At 48.6% G+C, this 15,903-nt stretch overlaps 2 protein-coding genes across 4 annotated transcripts; both read right to left on the reverse strand.

Annotated features, from left to right (window-relative positions):
- Window positions 1-618: 618 nt before the first annotated feature.
- On the reverse strand, window positions 619-3,867 carry MYL6 (myosin light chain 6). 3 transcript variants are annotated; one of them, XM_037848283.1, is made up of 6 exons: window positions 3,778-3,867; window positions 3,484-3,511; window positions 2,465-2,608; window positions 2,057-2,230; window positions 1,887-1,964; window positions 619-818 (listed from the first exon to the last, which is right to left on the reverse strand). In XM_037848283.1, exons 1-6 carry the CDS (start codon window positions 3,778-3,780, stop codon window positions 790-792), a joined length of 456 nt encoding a protein of 151 aa, XP_037704211.1. In that variant the 5' UTR covers window positions 3,781-3,867; the 3' UTR covers window positions 619-789. The 3 variants fall into 3 exon arrangements, with proteins under 3 accessions (XP_037704211.1, XP_037704210.1, XP_037704209.1); XM_037848282.1 differs by lacking the exon at window positions 3,778-3,867 and adding an exon at window positions 1,535-1,579 and having other exon boundaries at window positions 3,484-3,726; XM_037848281.1 differs by lacking the exon at window positions 3,778-3,867 and having other exon boundaries at window positions 3,484-3,724.
- Window positions 3,868-4,145: 278 nt separating this feature from the next.
- Window positions 4,146-8,274, reverse strand: MYL6B (myosin light chain 6B). The gene is made up of 8 exons (XM_037846252.1): window positions 8,126-8,274; window positions 6,606-6,849; window positions 5,835-5,862; window positions 5,478-5,621; window positions 5,062-5,235; window positions 4,566-4,643; window positions 4,390-4,427; window positions 4,146-4,252 (listed from the first exon to the last, which is right to left on the reverse strand). The coding sequence occupies exons 2-7, from the start codon at window positions 6,801-6,803 to the stop codon at window positions 4,399-4,401; spliced, it is 651 nt and encodes a 216-aa protein (XP_037702180.1). The 5' UTR covers window positions 6,804-6,849; window positions 8,126-8,274; the 3' UTR covers window positions 4,146-4,252; window positions 4,390-4,398.
- Window positions 8,275-15,903: the final 7,629 nt, after the last annotated feature.

Consider the following 15,903-nt stretch of genomic DNA (forward strand, 5'->3'; position numbering starts at 1 on the left):
GCAAGCCACAGGGCCCACAGACCCTGGGCCTCTCACCAGAGAAGGCCCAGCTGTGAAGACCGGGCATTGGCGCGGGAGCTGGGCAAACACTGTCACCTGCCCTAAAAATAGCTACTGAAGACCAGGGAGAACATCCCCACAATTTTGTATCTTCATCCTCTCACACAGTGGCGGCTTCATTTCTTCCCTTATTAGGAGAGGCGCAGGCAGGCACCTCACCTACTCCTGTTATTGTTGGCCCCCAGCCCTCCCGAGGTGCGTCAGGCTCAGGGAGCGCTCATACAGCCTGGCTTCTGCTTCAATAAACACTCCTCAGGTTTCCCCCCAAAAGGCCTTTTGTGCTTGGGAGGGCAGGGGCTGGATGTAAGAAGTGGGAGTGCTGGGAGAGGACTCAGCCTGATATGGGATGGAGTGAGGCTGGCCAGCCTTGGTCCTGCAAGGATTTATGGCTTTCCTAGCCCTCGAAGGGGTAGCCTTTGTAGCACAGATGAATGAGGCAGAGATGGCTACGACAGGCCCTTCCCCAGCTTCTCCCAGCCCTGGATGCCATCTCATGGCAGAAATCATTACCATCTCATATTCTGCCCCCCTCACCCTACTCAGGAAAGAAAGCAGAACTGATTTTGGGCACAGAGAGCAAGTTTATTTGGTGAATGCTGTCAGCAAATATTATCCAAGAGAGACAAGATGGGAACGGTGCTGTGACAAGAGAGCCTAGGAGGCCTTCGAGGCTAGATACAGTCTCACACAGGAAAGGCACGGGCTCTGGTGTTATTGGAAGGGCTGTCCTCAGCCATTCAGCACCATTCGGACGAGCTCTGCAGAAAGGAGAGGTGGGGATGAGCCAGGGAGCTGGGCTAAGGGGAGGGGTACGCCAGGGGTCAGGAGACTACGAGACCATGATGGTAGCTTAAGAGAACATGCCCGCAACAATCAACCATGGGGCCAGTTTGCAGAGTGGCTACCTCGAGTCTCACCAATTCTCTCTGCCCCTAGGTCCCCTCCCATCAGCTGTTAGTCCCCCATCCCACTGAGCAGCGAGAACACAGCAGAGGCAGAAAAGTTCTTTACTACACCTACAGCTACTGTCAGCCACTGGCGGGAGAAGAGGACAGAGTTTTGGGTTAGGGTACCTCCAAGCTGCCCAGCACAGGGAAGGGAAAAGGACTATTCAGCTATAGCAGCAGAATGGGGCAGCGACCCACCCCCTAATGCCAACCACCATGCTCCAGGGCCAAAGAAGCACCCTAAAGCAAGACTCGTATAGGCTGGTCAAGTTCCCAGACACCAGCACCCAGGGTCCTATAAGCAAAACCTCAGAGTCTTTCTAGGAGAGAAGTTAAGGAGGTACCATACCCCCAGGCTGTCTTCCTCTTTGAGGAGTCCCTCCCCTCCCCAGTCAGCTCCATGCAGAAACATGCCAGGAGGAAGTCAGAGATGGTAGTAGGGAAAGGGCAGGGGCTAGAATGCAAAGATTGGGAAGAAAAACACTGGGGAGTTCAACTAGAGAAGGAGAGGCTGGGAGGAGCCGTACCCGCCCCATGGGCCCGTCACCCCGACAGGATATGCCTCACAAACGCTGCAGGAAGGAAGAGACATTAATGGTGAAGACAAGACACAGACATGGGGTGAAGGGGTCAGGCAGTGGGGAAATACACATCCATTTATTTTCCTTCCCATTCCATGCCCACCCTTCACATCACGTTACCCCTAGCTGTCCTGTCATACCCCTAACCTCCCACTCCTGGGCTGGGCTGAGCCCTGCCCTTTGCCTCCTGGCTCCTTTTGGAGGCCAAGTCCAGAGATAGGGAAAGCTCCAAATGCTCCTGTGCTTGACCTGCCCCCCATGGCTGCTTCCTCCACAAAAGTGTCAATTCACCCCTCACCTTCATAGTTGATACAACCATTGCTGTCCTCATGTCCTGCCACCAGCATCTCTACTTCTTCTTCTGTCATCTTCTCACCTGCAGAGGAAAAGAGCGAGCATTTTTGGAATTGGGTGACAGGTGTTTCAGGGTGGCACCTCAGCTCAAGGAGCAAGGACACAGAGCCTTACCCAGTGTGACCAGGACATGCCGGATTTCAGCGCCCATGACTGTGCCATTCCCTTCCTTGTCAAACACCCTTAGACCTTCAACATAGTCCTCATAGGTGCCCTGGTCCTTGTTCTTAGCCACAGTCTGCAGCATGGGCAGGAAGTGTTCAAAGTCCAGCACCTTCACATTCATCTCTGCCATAAATGAGGTGGAAGGGACACGGTGTCAGGTTGGGGCAATTACCCGAGTCCTCAGGTCTGAGAGGACTGCGGGCATCACAACAGACAGGTCTCTCAAAGCAGGGAAATCTGTGGGATTTGCTGGTTGAGACAAACCTTGAGTTTGGGGGCCTATAAAGATAAAGGGAAGCTCTTGGGTCAACTGTGGACCTACTACCATACTGAGGAGAAGTCCTGGAAGACCCTCACCGTCGCTTTTGGGGTTCCCCAGGACCTTGAGCACCTCGGCGTTGGTGGGGTTCTGGCCCAGGGCCCTCATCACGTCCCCACATTGGCTGTACAGGATCTTGCCATCACCTGTTCGGTCAAACAGCTGGAAGGCCTCCTTGAACTCTGAAGATGCAGATGAATGCAGCATGGGGCATGCATGAGTTAACCCAAACCCTACCTCCATGGCACAGTGCACCCATTCAACTTTTATCATCCTGAGGAAACCAGCTATCTGTTACACTGTAAGCTGAGTTTGCTAAGAGGGATCCAGTTTCCCTTCCAACTCAGGTGTCCCACATAAAGATATAGCCTTCCTCTCCCTCGGTGGAGTGGTAGCATCCATTCACACATCCCCCTCCACCAGCAGCAAGCTTGTCGGGCCTCCTCACTACTACACTACTCAAGGCAGGAATTTGCCACCGCCCAGTCTGGGTCCTGTCCTTATAAGGAAGTGGGAGCAGCAGTCTGGGACCGGGGTCATCCCAGCCTGCCACCTCCCAACCCTCCCATACAGAAAGGGACCTTTGGGAGGGTAGAGCTACAAAGTCGTATCCTTAGCAAACCCCGTCTCCATCTCCAAAAAAATATCAGGTCACTGTTCTTCACAATCTTTGCAATTCCAAGCTGGGGGAGGGGAGCAGTTATTACAAGAGGAGAGAAAGGCAGAAGCAGCAGATTAAGGGACAGAGGAGCGCTGGCAGCTTAATACACCTACTCCAAACCCCACACACAGCAGGCATTAGCTGACCAAGGAGTTTCACATACCACACCACCTAAAACTCACCCAGTGCTTGGGGCTCAGATCTAGAGTGGAAGAGGAGGGAGGAAGAAAAGAAAATGGAGGATCCAGAAGGAGGAAGGAGGAGGAAGAAGAGGAGCCAGGGGGTCCCTCTCAGGGGGTGATGAAAGCATGACATATTGGGGGGTTACGGGGGAGGGACTGGAGGGGATGTCCCTCTTTCTAAGGGTGACCTCAACAGGAGTCAGAGTTGACTCACCTGCAGTCTGGTCCTCGGTGAAGTCGCACTGCTCAGAGAAGAGGGGAGCGGTCAGCATCTGAACTCCAGTCCCCCAGCTTCTATCCCAGTCCCACAAACACTGAACCACAAACTCCTACTTCCATGCCGGGGCCTCGCTTCCCAGCAGGACAGAACCCCAGACTTAACAACCCCACCTTTAATCGTTCGGGCCCTCAGGTCTCCTTTGCCCCCTACCCGCTATTTTCTACATCCACCCAGACTTCCCGCCTCTCGCCCCAAATCCCGCTCATCCTCCCAGGTTCCGAGCCCCACCATCTTAACTGCTCAGCTCTGCGGGACCTTTTCCTGCAGTAATGGCTCCTACTACAGGCCCAACCCTAGTCTTAGTACGTCCCAATGACGTCACCCTTAGCTGACTTAGCCAATAGGAACACTGGCCGGGGTTTATGCAGATGACATTGCTACATTAGTAATGAGGTAGGCGGGGACCCGCGGCTGCTCCTTTCTCCAAAATAGCCCTACCTGGGGCACGGAAATCGCGGAAGAAGGGTGTGGGTGGGGCACGATGAATCTGCTCTTCCGAGCAGCAGAAAGATAAGAGGATGTCAGATTTTGGAAAGGAGAGGGTGAGCCCTCCCTTCCCTCGCTCCCCACCCCTGAAGAAAACAACAGTCTGAGGCCAAGGGAGGAACCGTCTCTTTATTTGGAAACATAGGTGGCCTCCTAGTAGCAGAAACATGCTTCCGTCGGGGGGTGCGGGGGTGGCCGGTGTCCGGCCCCACGGGATCTGTGGAAAAAGAAGCAAGTTGCCAAGTCCTGGCGCACGCACAGCAACAGGGCAGGAGAACACATTTCCTTGCTTTTCTGCGCTGACTGTGGGAAGGGAAGGAGACCTGCTTCTCAAGGATGGGTGGGGTGCCCTACCTTGGAAGCTCAGACGCTTAGGATGTGCTTCAGGAAGGCTGCAGAGACAGGGGGCAATAGGGGCTTCAGAAGCAGGTCCTTAGATAACCCAGACCCTAGCCACCCCCTCCCCCACCCCACACCCGGCACGCGCTGGGCCCCCCTTCCCTCTCCCTTCTGCTCCTCTGGCCCCTCACCCTCATAGCTGATGCAGCCGTTGCTGTCCTCATGTCCTGCCAGAACAGTCTCCACCTCCTCCTCGGTCATCCTCTCTCCTGAACCCCAGACACAGCGTCTTAGCCCCTGCCTGTCCTCCCTCACCAACCCAGTTCCCCGCAACTACCCCAAGGGAATCTTCCCTCTGCAATGGCAATGCCTTGTATGTATTACTGTTCTCATTAGCAAAGGGCCTCGGTACTGGTGAAAGCTTGGATAAGCAAGGGAAATGAATTCCTGAGGGTTAAGAGACTTGAACCAGATCACAGAGCACAGGCATCTCTTCCAAAATGGAAACTCAGGTCTCCCACTTCATCCCCTTTACTCTGCCCCTTTCCTTTAGCCTCTGCAGGAGGAAGCCCTTCAGATTCTGCCCCCCATGGCTCTGACCTGTCTGCTGCCATGATGGCAGGACAGAAATTCCCTCCCTACTTGGCCAACCTTTCCATCCCACAAGAGTTCTGATCCTTGCCTCACCTAGGGTGGTGAGGACATGTCTGAGCTCTGCTCCCATGACTTTGCCGTTCCCCTCCTTGTCAAACACCCGAAGCCCCTCCAAGTAGTCTTCATATGTGCCTCGGTCCCGGTTCTTGGCCACTGCCTGGAGCATGGGCAGGAAAGTCTCGAAGTCCACACGCCGGGACTTCAGCTCTGGAGGTTACAGAGAGGTGAAGGAAAGGTCACAGTGGTGTCATCTAGGATCCAGCTCCCATCCCTACCAGGAAGGCTTTGATCCACTTCCCCCCTGTTCAACATTTCAGAATGTTTTTCTTCCCCTGTGTTTGATGGTTTTTGAAGTTTGGAGACCCACCCAGCATCCTTTGCCAAATTATCAACATTCCTGAGTTCCACCATCAACTTGAAAACCCAGAATGTTGCAGGCATCTCCTCACCATCACTTTTGGGGTACCCCAGCACCCTGAGCACCTCGGCGTTGGTGGGGTTCTGGCCCAGAGCCCTCATCACATCCCCACACTGGCCGTACAGGATCTTGCCATCCCCTACTCGGTCAAACAGCTCGAAGGCCTCCTTGAATTCTGAGGTTATAGAGAGGGGTCCATGTTGACCAGGGCTCCCATCACCAGAGAGAGGGGAGGTTCTGAATCTATGGGCTAAGCTGGGCAGAAACAAGGGACACAAAAAGGACTAGTGTGGGAGGCTTCAAGGTCGAGACTGGAGTTAAGAGAATAGAGGATCTAAACAGGGGCTTGGGGTTGGACAGTGGGCTTAGTGGCCCAGCTTCTCCTCACCCTCCAGCTGATCCTTGTTAAACTCGATCTGTGGAAGAAAAGAGCAGGTGAGGAGGGATGACAGGGTTTATTAAATCCCTTCCAGCACTCCTCCCAACCAACTGGCAGCCACTTTGGGGAGGGGCCGAAAGGGACCAGGCTTGAAGCCCAGCCACCTCAGTCCCATTCCCAGCTCTGGGCCTTGGGAGAATCCCAAGGGGAGGAATTATGGGGGGGAGGGTTTCCTGGGAACAGGGTTAATCCCATGCCACCTGTTCCCCTCCCTCCACTGCCCTGAGCCCTGCATCCCTCACATAACTGGGGGCTGAACAAAGGCTAAATTTACCCCCGGCCCCCAGCTGTGATTGTCTAACAAGTCTGTCCTCTTCAGCGTCTCCTCCTAGGGTTCAAAGCTAGGGCCTTTTGAGTTGAACAGCAAGCCAGGGCAATCAGCAGCAATCACCCTTCACCTCAAAACTGTTCTCAGAGCCCAGATGTTCCCATCCTACAGTCCCTACCTCCAGCAAGGAGTCAGTGAGTGTAAGCGTGTCTGCATACCTGCATGCAGCTTGCACATGAACATTCACACATGTGTTATAGGTTAGAGAGAACAGCAAAGACAACAGCAGAGACATAAGTCTGGATGCTTCCAAATAGGGGACCAAGGGAAACCCCAATCTCATTCCAGTACTCATTGATTCTCTATCTTTTACACACACTCTAAACCCCTAGGCTGTATCCCACCCTCATACCACCCACTCCAAATGCTACCCTCACTTTCTGAGGACTCACCACCACTTTGGAGAGGTCGATGGGGGGCTCCAGGGGTGCTTTAGAGGCAGTAGGGACAACTAGCTCAACCTTGGGCTTGGCTGAAAGGGCCTCTGCTGGAGGATTGGCTGGAGGGGCCCCTGCTGCAGGCTTGGCAGCAGGCTTGGGGATAGAAGGCCCCAGTGGTTTCTTCACGGGAACTTCCTTCTTGGGAGGCATGATGTCCGGTGGCCAAAGGACAGTGTGTCGATGGGGGCATCCATCTCTGTTTAAATAGCCAGGGAGTCTGGGATGTCAAGGGGGCGGGGGCAGGGGCAGGAAGCCAGTTGGCAGTGGTGAGGGTGAGGTAGAGGAGAGATATGCCTGCCTGCCCTCACTCCCCTGGCCTACTAAGGTTCGTGACTCCTGCCCCAAGGTCTTCCTGGCTCTGTCCACCCCTCCCCAAACACTGGCTGAAACAATGTTCCCGTTCGGGGCAGGGGGAGGAAGTCAGAGACTGTCCAGGATGGTGGAGTTAACCTCCAGGGTGAGGATAGGATGCATGCCAGTGGCAAAGAAGAAGTTCCAGGCATTCCAGGCCCCCATTCCCCTGACTCAGGGTAGCCCTTTTTTCTAGCAGCTTTAGACTCTGGAAGGCTGAAGCAGGGAAGGGGGCATTGTGAGCTGGGATAAATTAAAGTGGGGACTGGGCAGAGAAAGGTGAAAAACAAGCAGCCCTTCCACCCCCCTCTCTCCACGGGGGAGGGGGCACGTAGCTGACCCCACAACCTAATCCCCAGCACCTGTAGTCCCTGGCCATCACCCAGCCCAGAACTGGAACTGTGCATAATATAAAAAGTAGGAATAGTGAGGAAAGTGTGGCATCCGCGCCCCCACCCCCAACGTCCTTGCCTTCTGACCAGTGTTGTTTTGGGGTGGGGGTGGAGACAAGGATCAGGTTTAATATCCACCACTCATACACCCAAGGAAGGAGCCCTTTTCCACAAGCCTATGGTCATTCAAGTCAGACAAACTGCATTCAAGTCAGACAAACTGGGATGCTTGCCGACCTTGCTGGGACCATGGTGGCACCTGGGAGAGGGGAACTGGCTCTGGGCGGCAAAGGGCCTTCTCGAATCCAGTAGGATGTGGGAGAGTAATTCCATGGGCTCCAAGAGTACTCATCCCCCAACCAGAGGGGTAATAAAAGCCCTTACAGGTGCCAGGTCACAAGCCTTGCTGGGGGCCCTGGGGAAGAGTCAAAGCTGGGGACATTTGGAAGATGGGACAAGTTGATGGCTAGTTTTGACCTGGGGGAAGAAGGGGAGGGTTTAGGAAGAATTCTGGGAAAGACAGCAGTGATTCCACTTGGGTCTTGGGCTTCAGAGCATTGATGGATTGCAAAAAAAACGTCTGAATCTCACAACCGCAAGTGGTCCCATTTTAGGAAAATTAGGACTCATTCCTTTCGGGTAGAATACACCCACCCACCCCCGCCACACAAACACACACCTAAGCCTGAAATAAAGGAAGGAGCCCCTCCCCAGTCCGCGAAAACTTACCCTGCAGGGTCCAGGGAAGGGGTGGGGGCGGGGCGCAGCGCGGCCCGGTCCTTAAAGGGTTAAGGCCGGTGGCCTCGGAGCATGCCGGGAGCTGTAGTCCGCGCCCGCCCTCGGGCTCGGGAAAACGCCGCTCTCCAACTGGAACCGGATGCCGGGGCGGTGGCTTCCGGTCCTTGACGGCGGTTGGTGACTCAGAGCTTTTCGAGCGCGCTTTTTGTCCCGGAACTGAAAGACAATGTAGTTAACGGCTCCCACCCCTCACACTAAAACCCCGCGAGGCCCCTCAGGATATCCCCCTTACTTAGTCCTGGTGAGTTTCACGTTTAGTGAGGGCGGGGCTATTTTCCAGGTGCAAAGAGGACCCAGAACCAGGGGAACCGCTAAAGCTGCAGCAGGCGGGATGGAGGTCAGATATAAGGAAGCACTTACTGGCCCGGGGAGAGTGGCAGAGGTCTCTTCTGCTTCCGCTCACAGTTTGGTAGATCGAGAACAGAGGCGCTGAGTTGCTTTGTGACTTGGTGCAGTGACTTCCAAAGTTGTGTGATTTTTAAAAAGAGCTAATCTTTGAGATTCGGAATTAAGCCCGGTCACCTGCCACAGGTGTTGTCCAGTGTCTCCAGGTCGAGGCTGCTTCCTGTGGCCACTTTTGCACCACCTTTCGGATCTTCGAAGCTTCCAAGGAATAGAGGGCTGGCTCTACACCCCTCACTCTAAGACACCTCTGCCCTCATTCTCAGATATTTTCATCTCTTCCCGCCAGACATTTATCAGCGGTCTCCTCTGCCTCTGTGCTGGGTGAGGGAAAGAACCTTCCTGGCCGGGCCCATCTTCACTCACTGGATCAGTAAATGCCCTTGGCGACGCCAGGGCTTCATGGATCCCAGGGGAGGCACAAATGAACTTTATGGGCTGTAAATGACATTCTGTAGTCACTGGTTGGGGAAAGCTTCCTGGAAGGGAAATGGATTGTAGATTGTATAACAGAAATAACAGTGATGATGTTAGCAACGATTGGAGAGGCAGCATAGGGAAGGCTAGAGTATGGGTGCTCAGACCAGCCTGCTTGGATTTGAATCCTTTTTGCCATATACTTGCCAGTAATCTTGAGCAACTTATCCCTCTGTATCTCAGTTTCCCCATCTACAAAGGACAATGGAATCTTCCTCATTGGGTTATTGGAATGATTGGGTTGTTATGTTAATACTTGTAAAATAGAACAGGCCTGGCACAGAGCGTTAAATAAAATAAGTGTCCTTTAATCTTGCCAACAGGAAGAAGTAGGTGGTATTTTCCCCCTTTTATATCCATAAATGATCAGTAGGTTTGAAGAAATGGAGAGGAAGAGGTAATACGTTCCTCACAAGTGTTTAGTTACTAGACCGGGGGAAGGGCCACATTACAGATGTCGTTGCAACACAGAGAAGTTGATTTTGGAGATGTGGTTTATCTGATTTTTTTCTTCTCCTTTCCCCTAGCTGTAGCCCACTTTTGACACTTTGCCAAATAAGAGGGGTTATGCCATCAGCTGAGTTTTTAGTGTTTCTATCTGCTTTATAGAGAAGTAGTGCAAGGAGAGAAGATAATACCCTTCACAAAAACATGTTGGAGGACTGTTCTTCATTTCCTGTACTATCTCTTTTAATCATAAATAACAGGAACTAGACTGAACAGTTTTTACTGGATATAGGTGATTCAGACATCATAATATGTATTATCTGACAACCGCCTATCCTTTCTCCTCTCCGCTCTCCCCACCTAGCATGTGACTAGTGATTGCATATCTATTCTAATATTAGTCTCAATATAATTAGGAAGGGTACATCTTGAAAGGAAAGAGAAAACCAAATAATACATGAAAAACCTAGAAGAGGTAGTCAACGAAGGAAAAAGACAAATTAGACTTTGTCAAAGTTACAAACTTTCATGCAAAAAAGGACACTGCAAGACAGTGAAAAGACAAACCACAGAATGGGAAAAAATATTTGTAAATCATATATCTAATAAGAGTTTAATAACAGGAATATATAAAGAACTCCAACTCAACAATGAAGACTAACAACCCAATTAAAATATGCAATGGACTTGAATAAACAGTCCTCCAAAGAAGATACACCAATGGCCAATGAGCATTGAAAAGGTGCTCAATATAGCCATCTGTACCATCCACACGTATTAGCTTTCATATCTTCAAAGGCATCCTATGTCCTCTTTGCTCAGGCTGTTGCCTCTGTCCTTTATGCCCTTTCCCTTGTCCCCACTTGTATTCTCAGGGCCAAGCAGAGCACTGTGCCTGGGATGCTCCAGGCACTCATATATTTGTAGAATGAGTGGATATCTGGGTGAAAGAGAAGGCTTAAGGATGAGCACCGATACTAGTAAGTCAATAGGGAGATAGGTGGGGATTAAGGTGAGAGAATTCCCATGTATTGGAATTTTATTTTCACCCTGAAGTAGAAGGTGAGGTGATTTGATTCGCTAAGAGAGGAAATAGGAGGAGGTGGCTTGAGAAAGTAGGGAAGGTTTGAAATAAGTCGTGTGAGAGATGGGAGATGGCTTACTGGGGGCCCATTACGAAATACTTGACAAGCATTTACTAAGCATCAGCTGTGTGTTCAGCACATGGACTTGCTGAGCTGCATGGAGGCTGGTTGCATTGGGAGATCATGAATTTGTGATGGGGCCAAAACACAAGGTAGTGATTTCCTTTTCCTTCCAGAAGTAGTCACCTGGATGACTGAGCCAGAAAAAGACAGCTGGAATAGTAATGAGTTGGAGATTTGTGGAGGAGAAGGAATGAATAGAGAAGAGGGAGCTATTGGATTGAGAGATTATGGAAATTCATTAAGGGGCAGAGTCTCAATGATGTTGAAGAAGAAATGAGATGGTTGGAGATCTCAGAGTTGTAGTTGGAGAAAATAGTGCATTTGAGATTAAAACTACAAAGGATACAGAAGAAGACAGGACCTAGGGTAAGTGGCCATTGGAGTGAGTGGTTGAAAGGGTAGTGGAAGTCAAGATCATTGGATTTGTAGAGACAGTCTGTTAGAGTTCTTCCAATTGCAGAGTAGCAAGCCATTAACAAATTGGCTAAATGATAAAGGGGATTTATGGGCTCATGAAAGTCAAGAGATAGGTGGACTTTAGGTTCAGTTTGAACCACAGGTCATGACATAACAAGGGGATCCATTCTCTGTAATATTCTTGCTAATGGCCTTCTTTAGTTTAGCTGCTTCTTTCTTGGCTCCCCTCCTGGAGCCGGATATGGCTTGGCAGTAACAGTTGCGGAGATCACATCCTTATACCACAAGAGGAAGAGAAACATAAAAAAGACAAACAACCCAATTAAGAAATGGGCCAAGGATTTGAATAGACATTTCTCCAAAGAAGATATACAAATGGTCAATAAGCACGTGAAAAGATGCTCAGTATCATTAGCCTTTAGAGAAATGCAAATCAAAACCACAATGAGATACCACTTCACACCTACCAGGATGACCATTATTTGTTTTAAAATGGAAAATAAGTGTCAGCAAGAATGCTGAGAAATTGGAACCCTCATACCTTGTTGGTGAGAATGTAAAATGTAAAACTGGAAAACAATTTGGTGATTGCTCAGAAAGTTAAACATAGAATTACCATATGTCCCAGCAATCCCATATCTAGGTATACACCCAAAAGAATTGAAATAGAGACTTGAAAGATATTTGTATACCAGTGTTCATTGCAGCATTATTCACAATTGCCCAAAGATGGAAATAACCCAAGTGTCTGGACAAATGGGTGAGTAAACAAAATGAGGTAAATGCATACAGTGGAATATTAGCCATAAAAAAGAATGAAATTAATACATGTGACCACATGGATCAACCTTGAAGATATGTTGAGTGAAATAAGCCAGACACAAAAGGAAACACTGTATGATTTCTCTTATATGAAATAACTACGCAAACTCATCGAGACAGAAAATAGACTGGGGAGACGGAGAAATGAGAGTTTGATGTTCAATGGGTGATGGAAAATGTTTGGTAATGGATGGTGGTGAATGTAGCACAACATTGTGAAGTAATTAATGCTACTGAAATGTATGGTTAAAATGGGAAATTTTATTTTGTATATATGTTACCACAATAAAAAGGAAGAAGAGAGCAGGCTTCTCTTGACCATTGGTATCAATTCCTGGACTTCACTCTGACTGGACCAACTGATACACCCATTCACCCTTGAATAATCACTCTGGCCAGGGAAATATCATGCCCTGATTGGCTTCAGTATAGGTGATTGCCCACCCCTGTGGCAAGGAGGATGGTGTTATTCTGATTCGCTTCGGCCAGTCCGGGCCTGTTCCTGGGTTAGGGTCAGTCCAGTTGGGGAGTGGTGGAAAGGATGCTGGAGAAGAAACTGACTGTGTCCAACACAATGAGGAATTAAAGATGCTTACTATTGAATGACCTACTACATTGTACTTTGAAGACACCAGGATGGTAGCAGGATTTAGGATGCTAGAGCCTTCAGTAAATATTGAGAATTCACACAGTAGTGAATGACATAGATGCGAGGACGTAGATACTGTATATCAGATTGGCATCCTCTCCAAAGCAGGTGATATTGTTACTGAAGGTGAAAGAATTATGATGGGTAAAGCAGCCTTAGGGATCAAGGAGAATGCAGACCCCACCTCCCAGGCTAAAGTATAAGAGATTCAGAAGAAGTGGTTTCCTCTCGAGGGTGCTCCAGGTGAATGAGATCTCTTGGGAGGTGAGCCAGGTTTCTGAGGGGCAGGCCAGAGTATGCTTTGTGTGGATAAAGTTTAGGAATTGGGAGGGTAGGATGGGTGGAAAGTGTTATATAGAACTAGGTTTGCAGAGGGCATAGTGGAAAGGTTTGAGAAGGAAAGGAGATTGTATCAGGGCTTTCCAGCTGCTCTCTTAGAGCCTCTATTCTTTGTACCCTTCTTATATTCAGTCATTTGTTATGGCTACTCGACTTGCCTGGTCACTCGACTCCTTACTAGATTTTTAGTTCTTTAGGGCAGCCTTACCTTTGTATTTCAGTAGTACCTACCTGTGCCAGTGTGAATGTATTATGTTCCCCAAAATGCCATTATCTTTGATGTACTCTTGTGTGGGCAGAAGTATCAGTGTTGATTAGACTGTAATTCTTTGAGTGTTTCCATGGAGATGCGACCCACCCAACTGTGGGTGATGACTCTGATTGGATAATTTTCATGGAGGTGTTACCCCACCCATTCAGGGTAGGTCTAAATTACATCACTGGAGCCATATAAATGAACTGACAAACAGAAGGAACTCTGTGCAGCTGAGAGTGACATTTTGAAGAAGAGCTACAGCCAAGAGGGACACTTTGAAGAATGCACAGAAGATGAGAGAGCAGCTGCAGATGAGAGACAGTTTGAAGATGGCCGTTGAAAGCAGACTTTTGCTTCGGAGAAGCTAAGGGGACAAACGCCCCAAGAGCAATTAAGAGTGACATTTTTGAGGAGCCAAAGCCTAGAGAGGAACATCCTGGAAGAAAGCCATTGTATTAGTTAGGGTTCTCTAGGGAAACAGAATCAATGAGAGGTGTTTCTGATTATCAAATTGTAAAAGTGACTCATGCAACTGTGGGTACGCACGAGTCCAAATTCTGTAGAGCTGTCAACAAACTGTCAACTCCAAGGAAGATGTCCAATGAACTCCTCAGGAAACGAACCGGCAACTTTGACAAACTCCTCAGGCAATGAAATGGGATCTTTGACGAACGTGTTAGATGAGCTCCTTAGGAAACAAACCAGCAACTTCGATGAACTCCTCAGGAAATGCTTTACTGGGCAGCTGAAGAAGAAGTGAAGGTCTTCTATCTGTCTTGCTTATAAGTCTTCAACTGATTAATTGGATCAAATCCAGCCAATTGCATTTTCTCATTGTGGAAGGCACGCCCTTTGATGAGTCATCAGTCACAGCTGCAGTCAATTGACTGATGATCCAATAAACCAGCCTGTTGGTTTATCAGCCAGCCTGAAACGTCCTCACAGCAATTGTTAGGCCAGTGTTTGCTTGACCAGACAGCTGGGTCACCTGGCCAAGTTGACACATGAACCTAACCATCACTGCCATTTTGAAACCAGAACTTGGAGCAGACGCCAGCCACGTGCCTTCCCACCTAACAGAGGTTTTCCAGACGCCATTGGCCATCTTCTAGTGAAGGTACCCGATTGTTGATGCATTACCTTGTACACGTTATGGCCTGAAGACTGTAACTGTGTAACCAAATAAACCCCCTTTTATAAAGGCCAATCCATTGCTGGTGTTTTGCATTCCAGCAGCATCAGGAAACTAGAACACTACCTAACCCAGGGCTCCATAAATTTTATCTGAATTCCAGCCCCAAATTAGAAATTGGTGAGGGGATTGCTGCTGGAGAGAGGCTTACTGACAAGCAGCAAAAAATTACAGTTGATAGGTAGTTTAACAGTGCGGAAAGAGGAAAATCTTTAAAAGTAGGCAAAATTTTGTCCATCGGTTGGCAAGGATTTTTTCAAAAATTATCCAGTGTTTGAGAGAATATAAGAAAATACATTTTCATGTAATGCTGGTGGGAATATAGAAAATTCATATCTCCTTAGAATGCAGTTTGGAAAAATGAAAGAATTAAAAGTAATAGAAGTACAGAAGTAAACCCAGCAATTCCACTTAACCAAAGGAAATCATTTAAGATGTGTATAAATATTTTTGTATAAGTGTATTCCCACAGTGAATAGCAAAACATTAGAAACTACCTTCATTACTGACAAAGTGTGCATTCATTCATTCTGTGGAATTATACAGAACCATTATAAATTATGATTCAAAAAATAGTGACATAAAATATGTATTATGTGTTGAGAAAAAAGCAGGTTGTAAAACTGTGAGAAAGAAGCCCTAATTTATATAATTTTTATATTTTAAAATAACTGTGGGTATGCACGAGTCCAAATTCTGTAGAGCTGTCAACAAACTGTCAACTCCAAGGAAGATGTCCAATGAACTCCTCAGGAAACGAACCGGCAACTTTGACGAACTCCTCAGGCTGGATTTGATCCAATTAATCAGTTGAAGCCTTACAAGCAAGACAGATAGAGAGGACCTTCACTTCTTCTTCAGCTGCCCAGTGAAGCATTTCCTGAGGAGTTCATGATTCCTATAATCATGTTAGCTTCTCCTCCTTGTGTTTGTCACCTCATGGCCTTAAAGATGGCTGCTGCAGCTCTAGGCATCACATCCTTACACTAACAACCAAAGCAGAAAGGAAAGGGCAGTGAGGGGTTTTTTCTTTCGGATGTTCCGATCCCCAGCTAACTCTATCTTACATCTTGTTGACCAGAGCTGGGGGACAGCGCCATCCCAAGTTGCAGGGGTGGCTGGGAAAAGTGAGTATCTAGCAAAGAGGGTCATGATTAATCCCTGGGGACTGGCACACTGCCATCGTGAATGCTTTGGGTTCTCTAAGTAGGGAAGAGGGGGAAATGGCTGTTGGTTAGATAACTATGTGCTACACCCAGTTAACTGCAGTGCATTGTTTGGTCCAAAAAAGCCACATTCCAAGAGAGTAGTTATTTGTGAACATCATTTCCAGTATACTCATATGCAATTATATCTGCCTTTCTCTGGAAAAGGTAGTCATCATATATGTGTATCAGAGTCAAAGGTCAGCTGTTTTGACAAATAACAGAAGTATATTCATTTAATCCCTTTGATTAATGACTCTTTGTTTCATCTTTGAGTAAATAAGTGTACTGAGTT

Source organism: Choloepus didactylus, chromosome 8 (assembly GCF_015220235.1).
Source record: "Choloepus didactylus isolate mChoDid1 chromosome 8, mChoDid1.pri, whole genome shotgun sequence".
NCBI classification, from domain to species: Eukaryota; Metazoa; Chordata; class Mammalia; order Pilosa; family Megalonychidae; genus Choloepus; species Choloepus didactylus.

Coding starts and splice junctions, on each gene's coding strand:
- MYL6B (XM_037846252.1), bottom strand. CDS start 6,803: ATGCCTCCCAAGAAGGAAGTTCCCGTGAAGAAACCACTGGGGCCTTCT. Junction 5,863..6,605: donor TCGACCTCTCCAAAGTGGTG/GTGAGTCCTCAG, acceptor TTTCTTCCACAG/ATCGAGTTTAACAAGGATCA. Junction 4,644..5,061: donor ACATGTCCTCACCACCCTAG/GTGAGGCAAGGA, acceptor TCTGGGGTTCAG/GAGAGAGGATGACCGAGGAG.
- MYL6 (XM_037848282.1), bottom strand. CDS start 3,541: ATGCTGACCGCTCCCCTCTTCTCTGAGCAGTGCGACTTCACCGAGGAC. Junction 2,231..2,464: donor GGGGAACCCCAAAAGCGACG/GTGAGGGTCTTC, acceptor CATTTATGGCAG/AGATGAATGTGAAGGTGCTG. Junction 1,580..1,886: donor TGGTTGTATCAACTATGAAG/GTGAGGGGTGAA, acceptor TCCTTCCTGCAG/CGTTTGTGAGGCATATCCTG.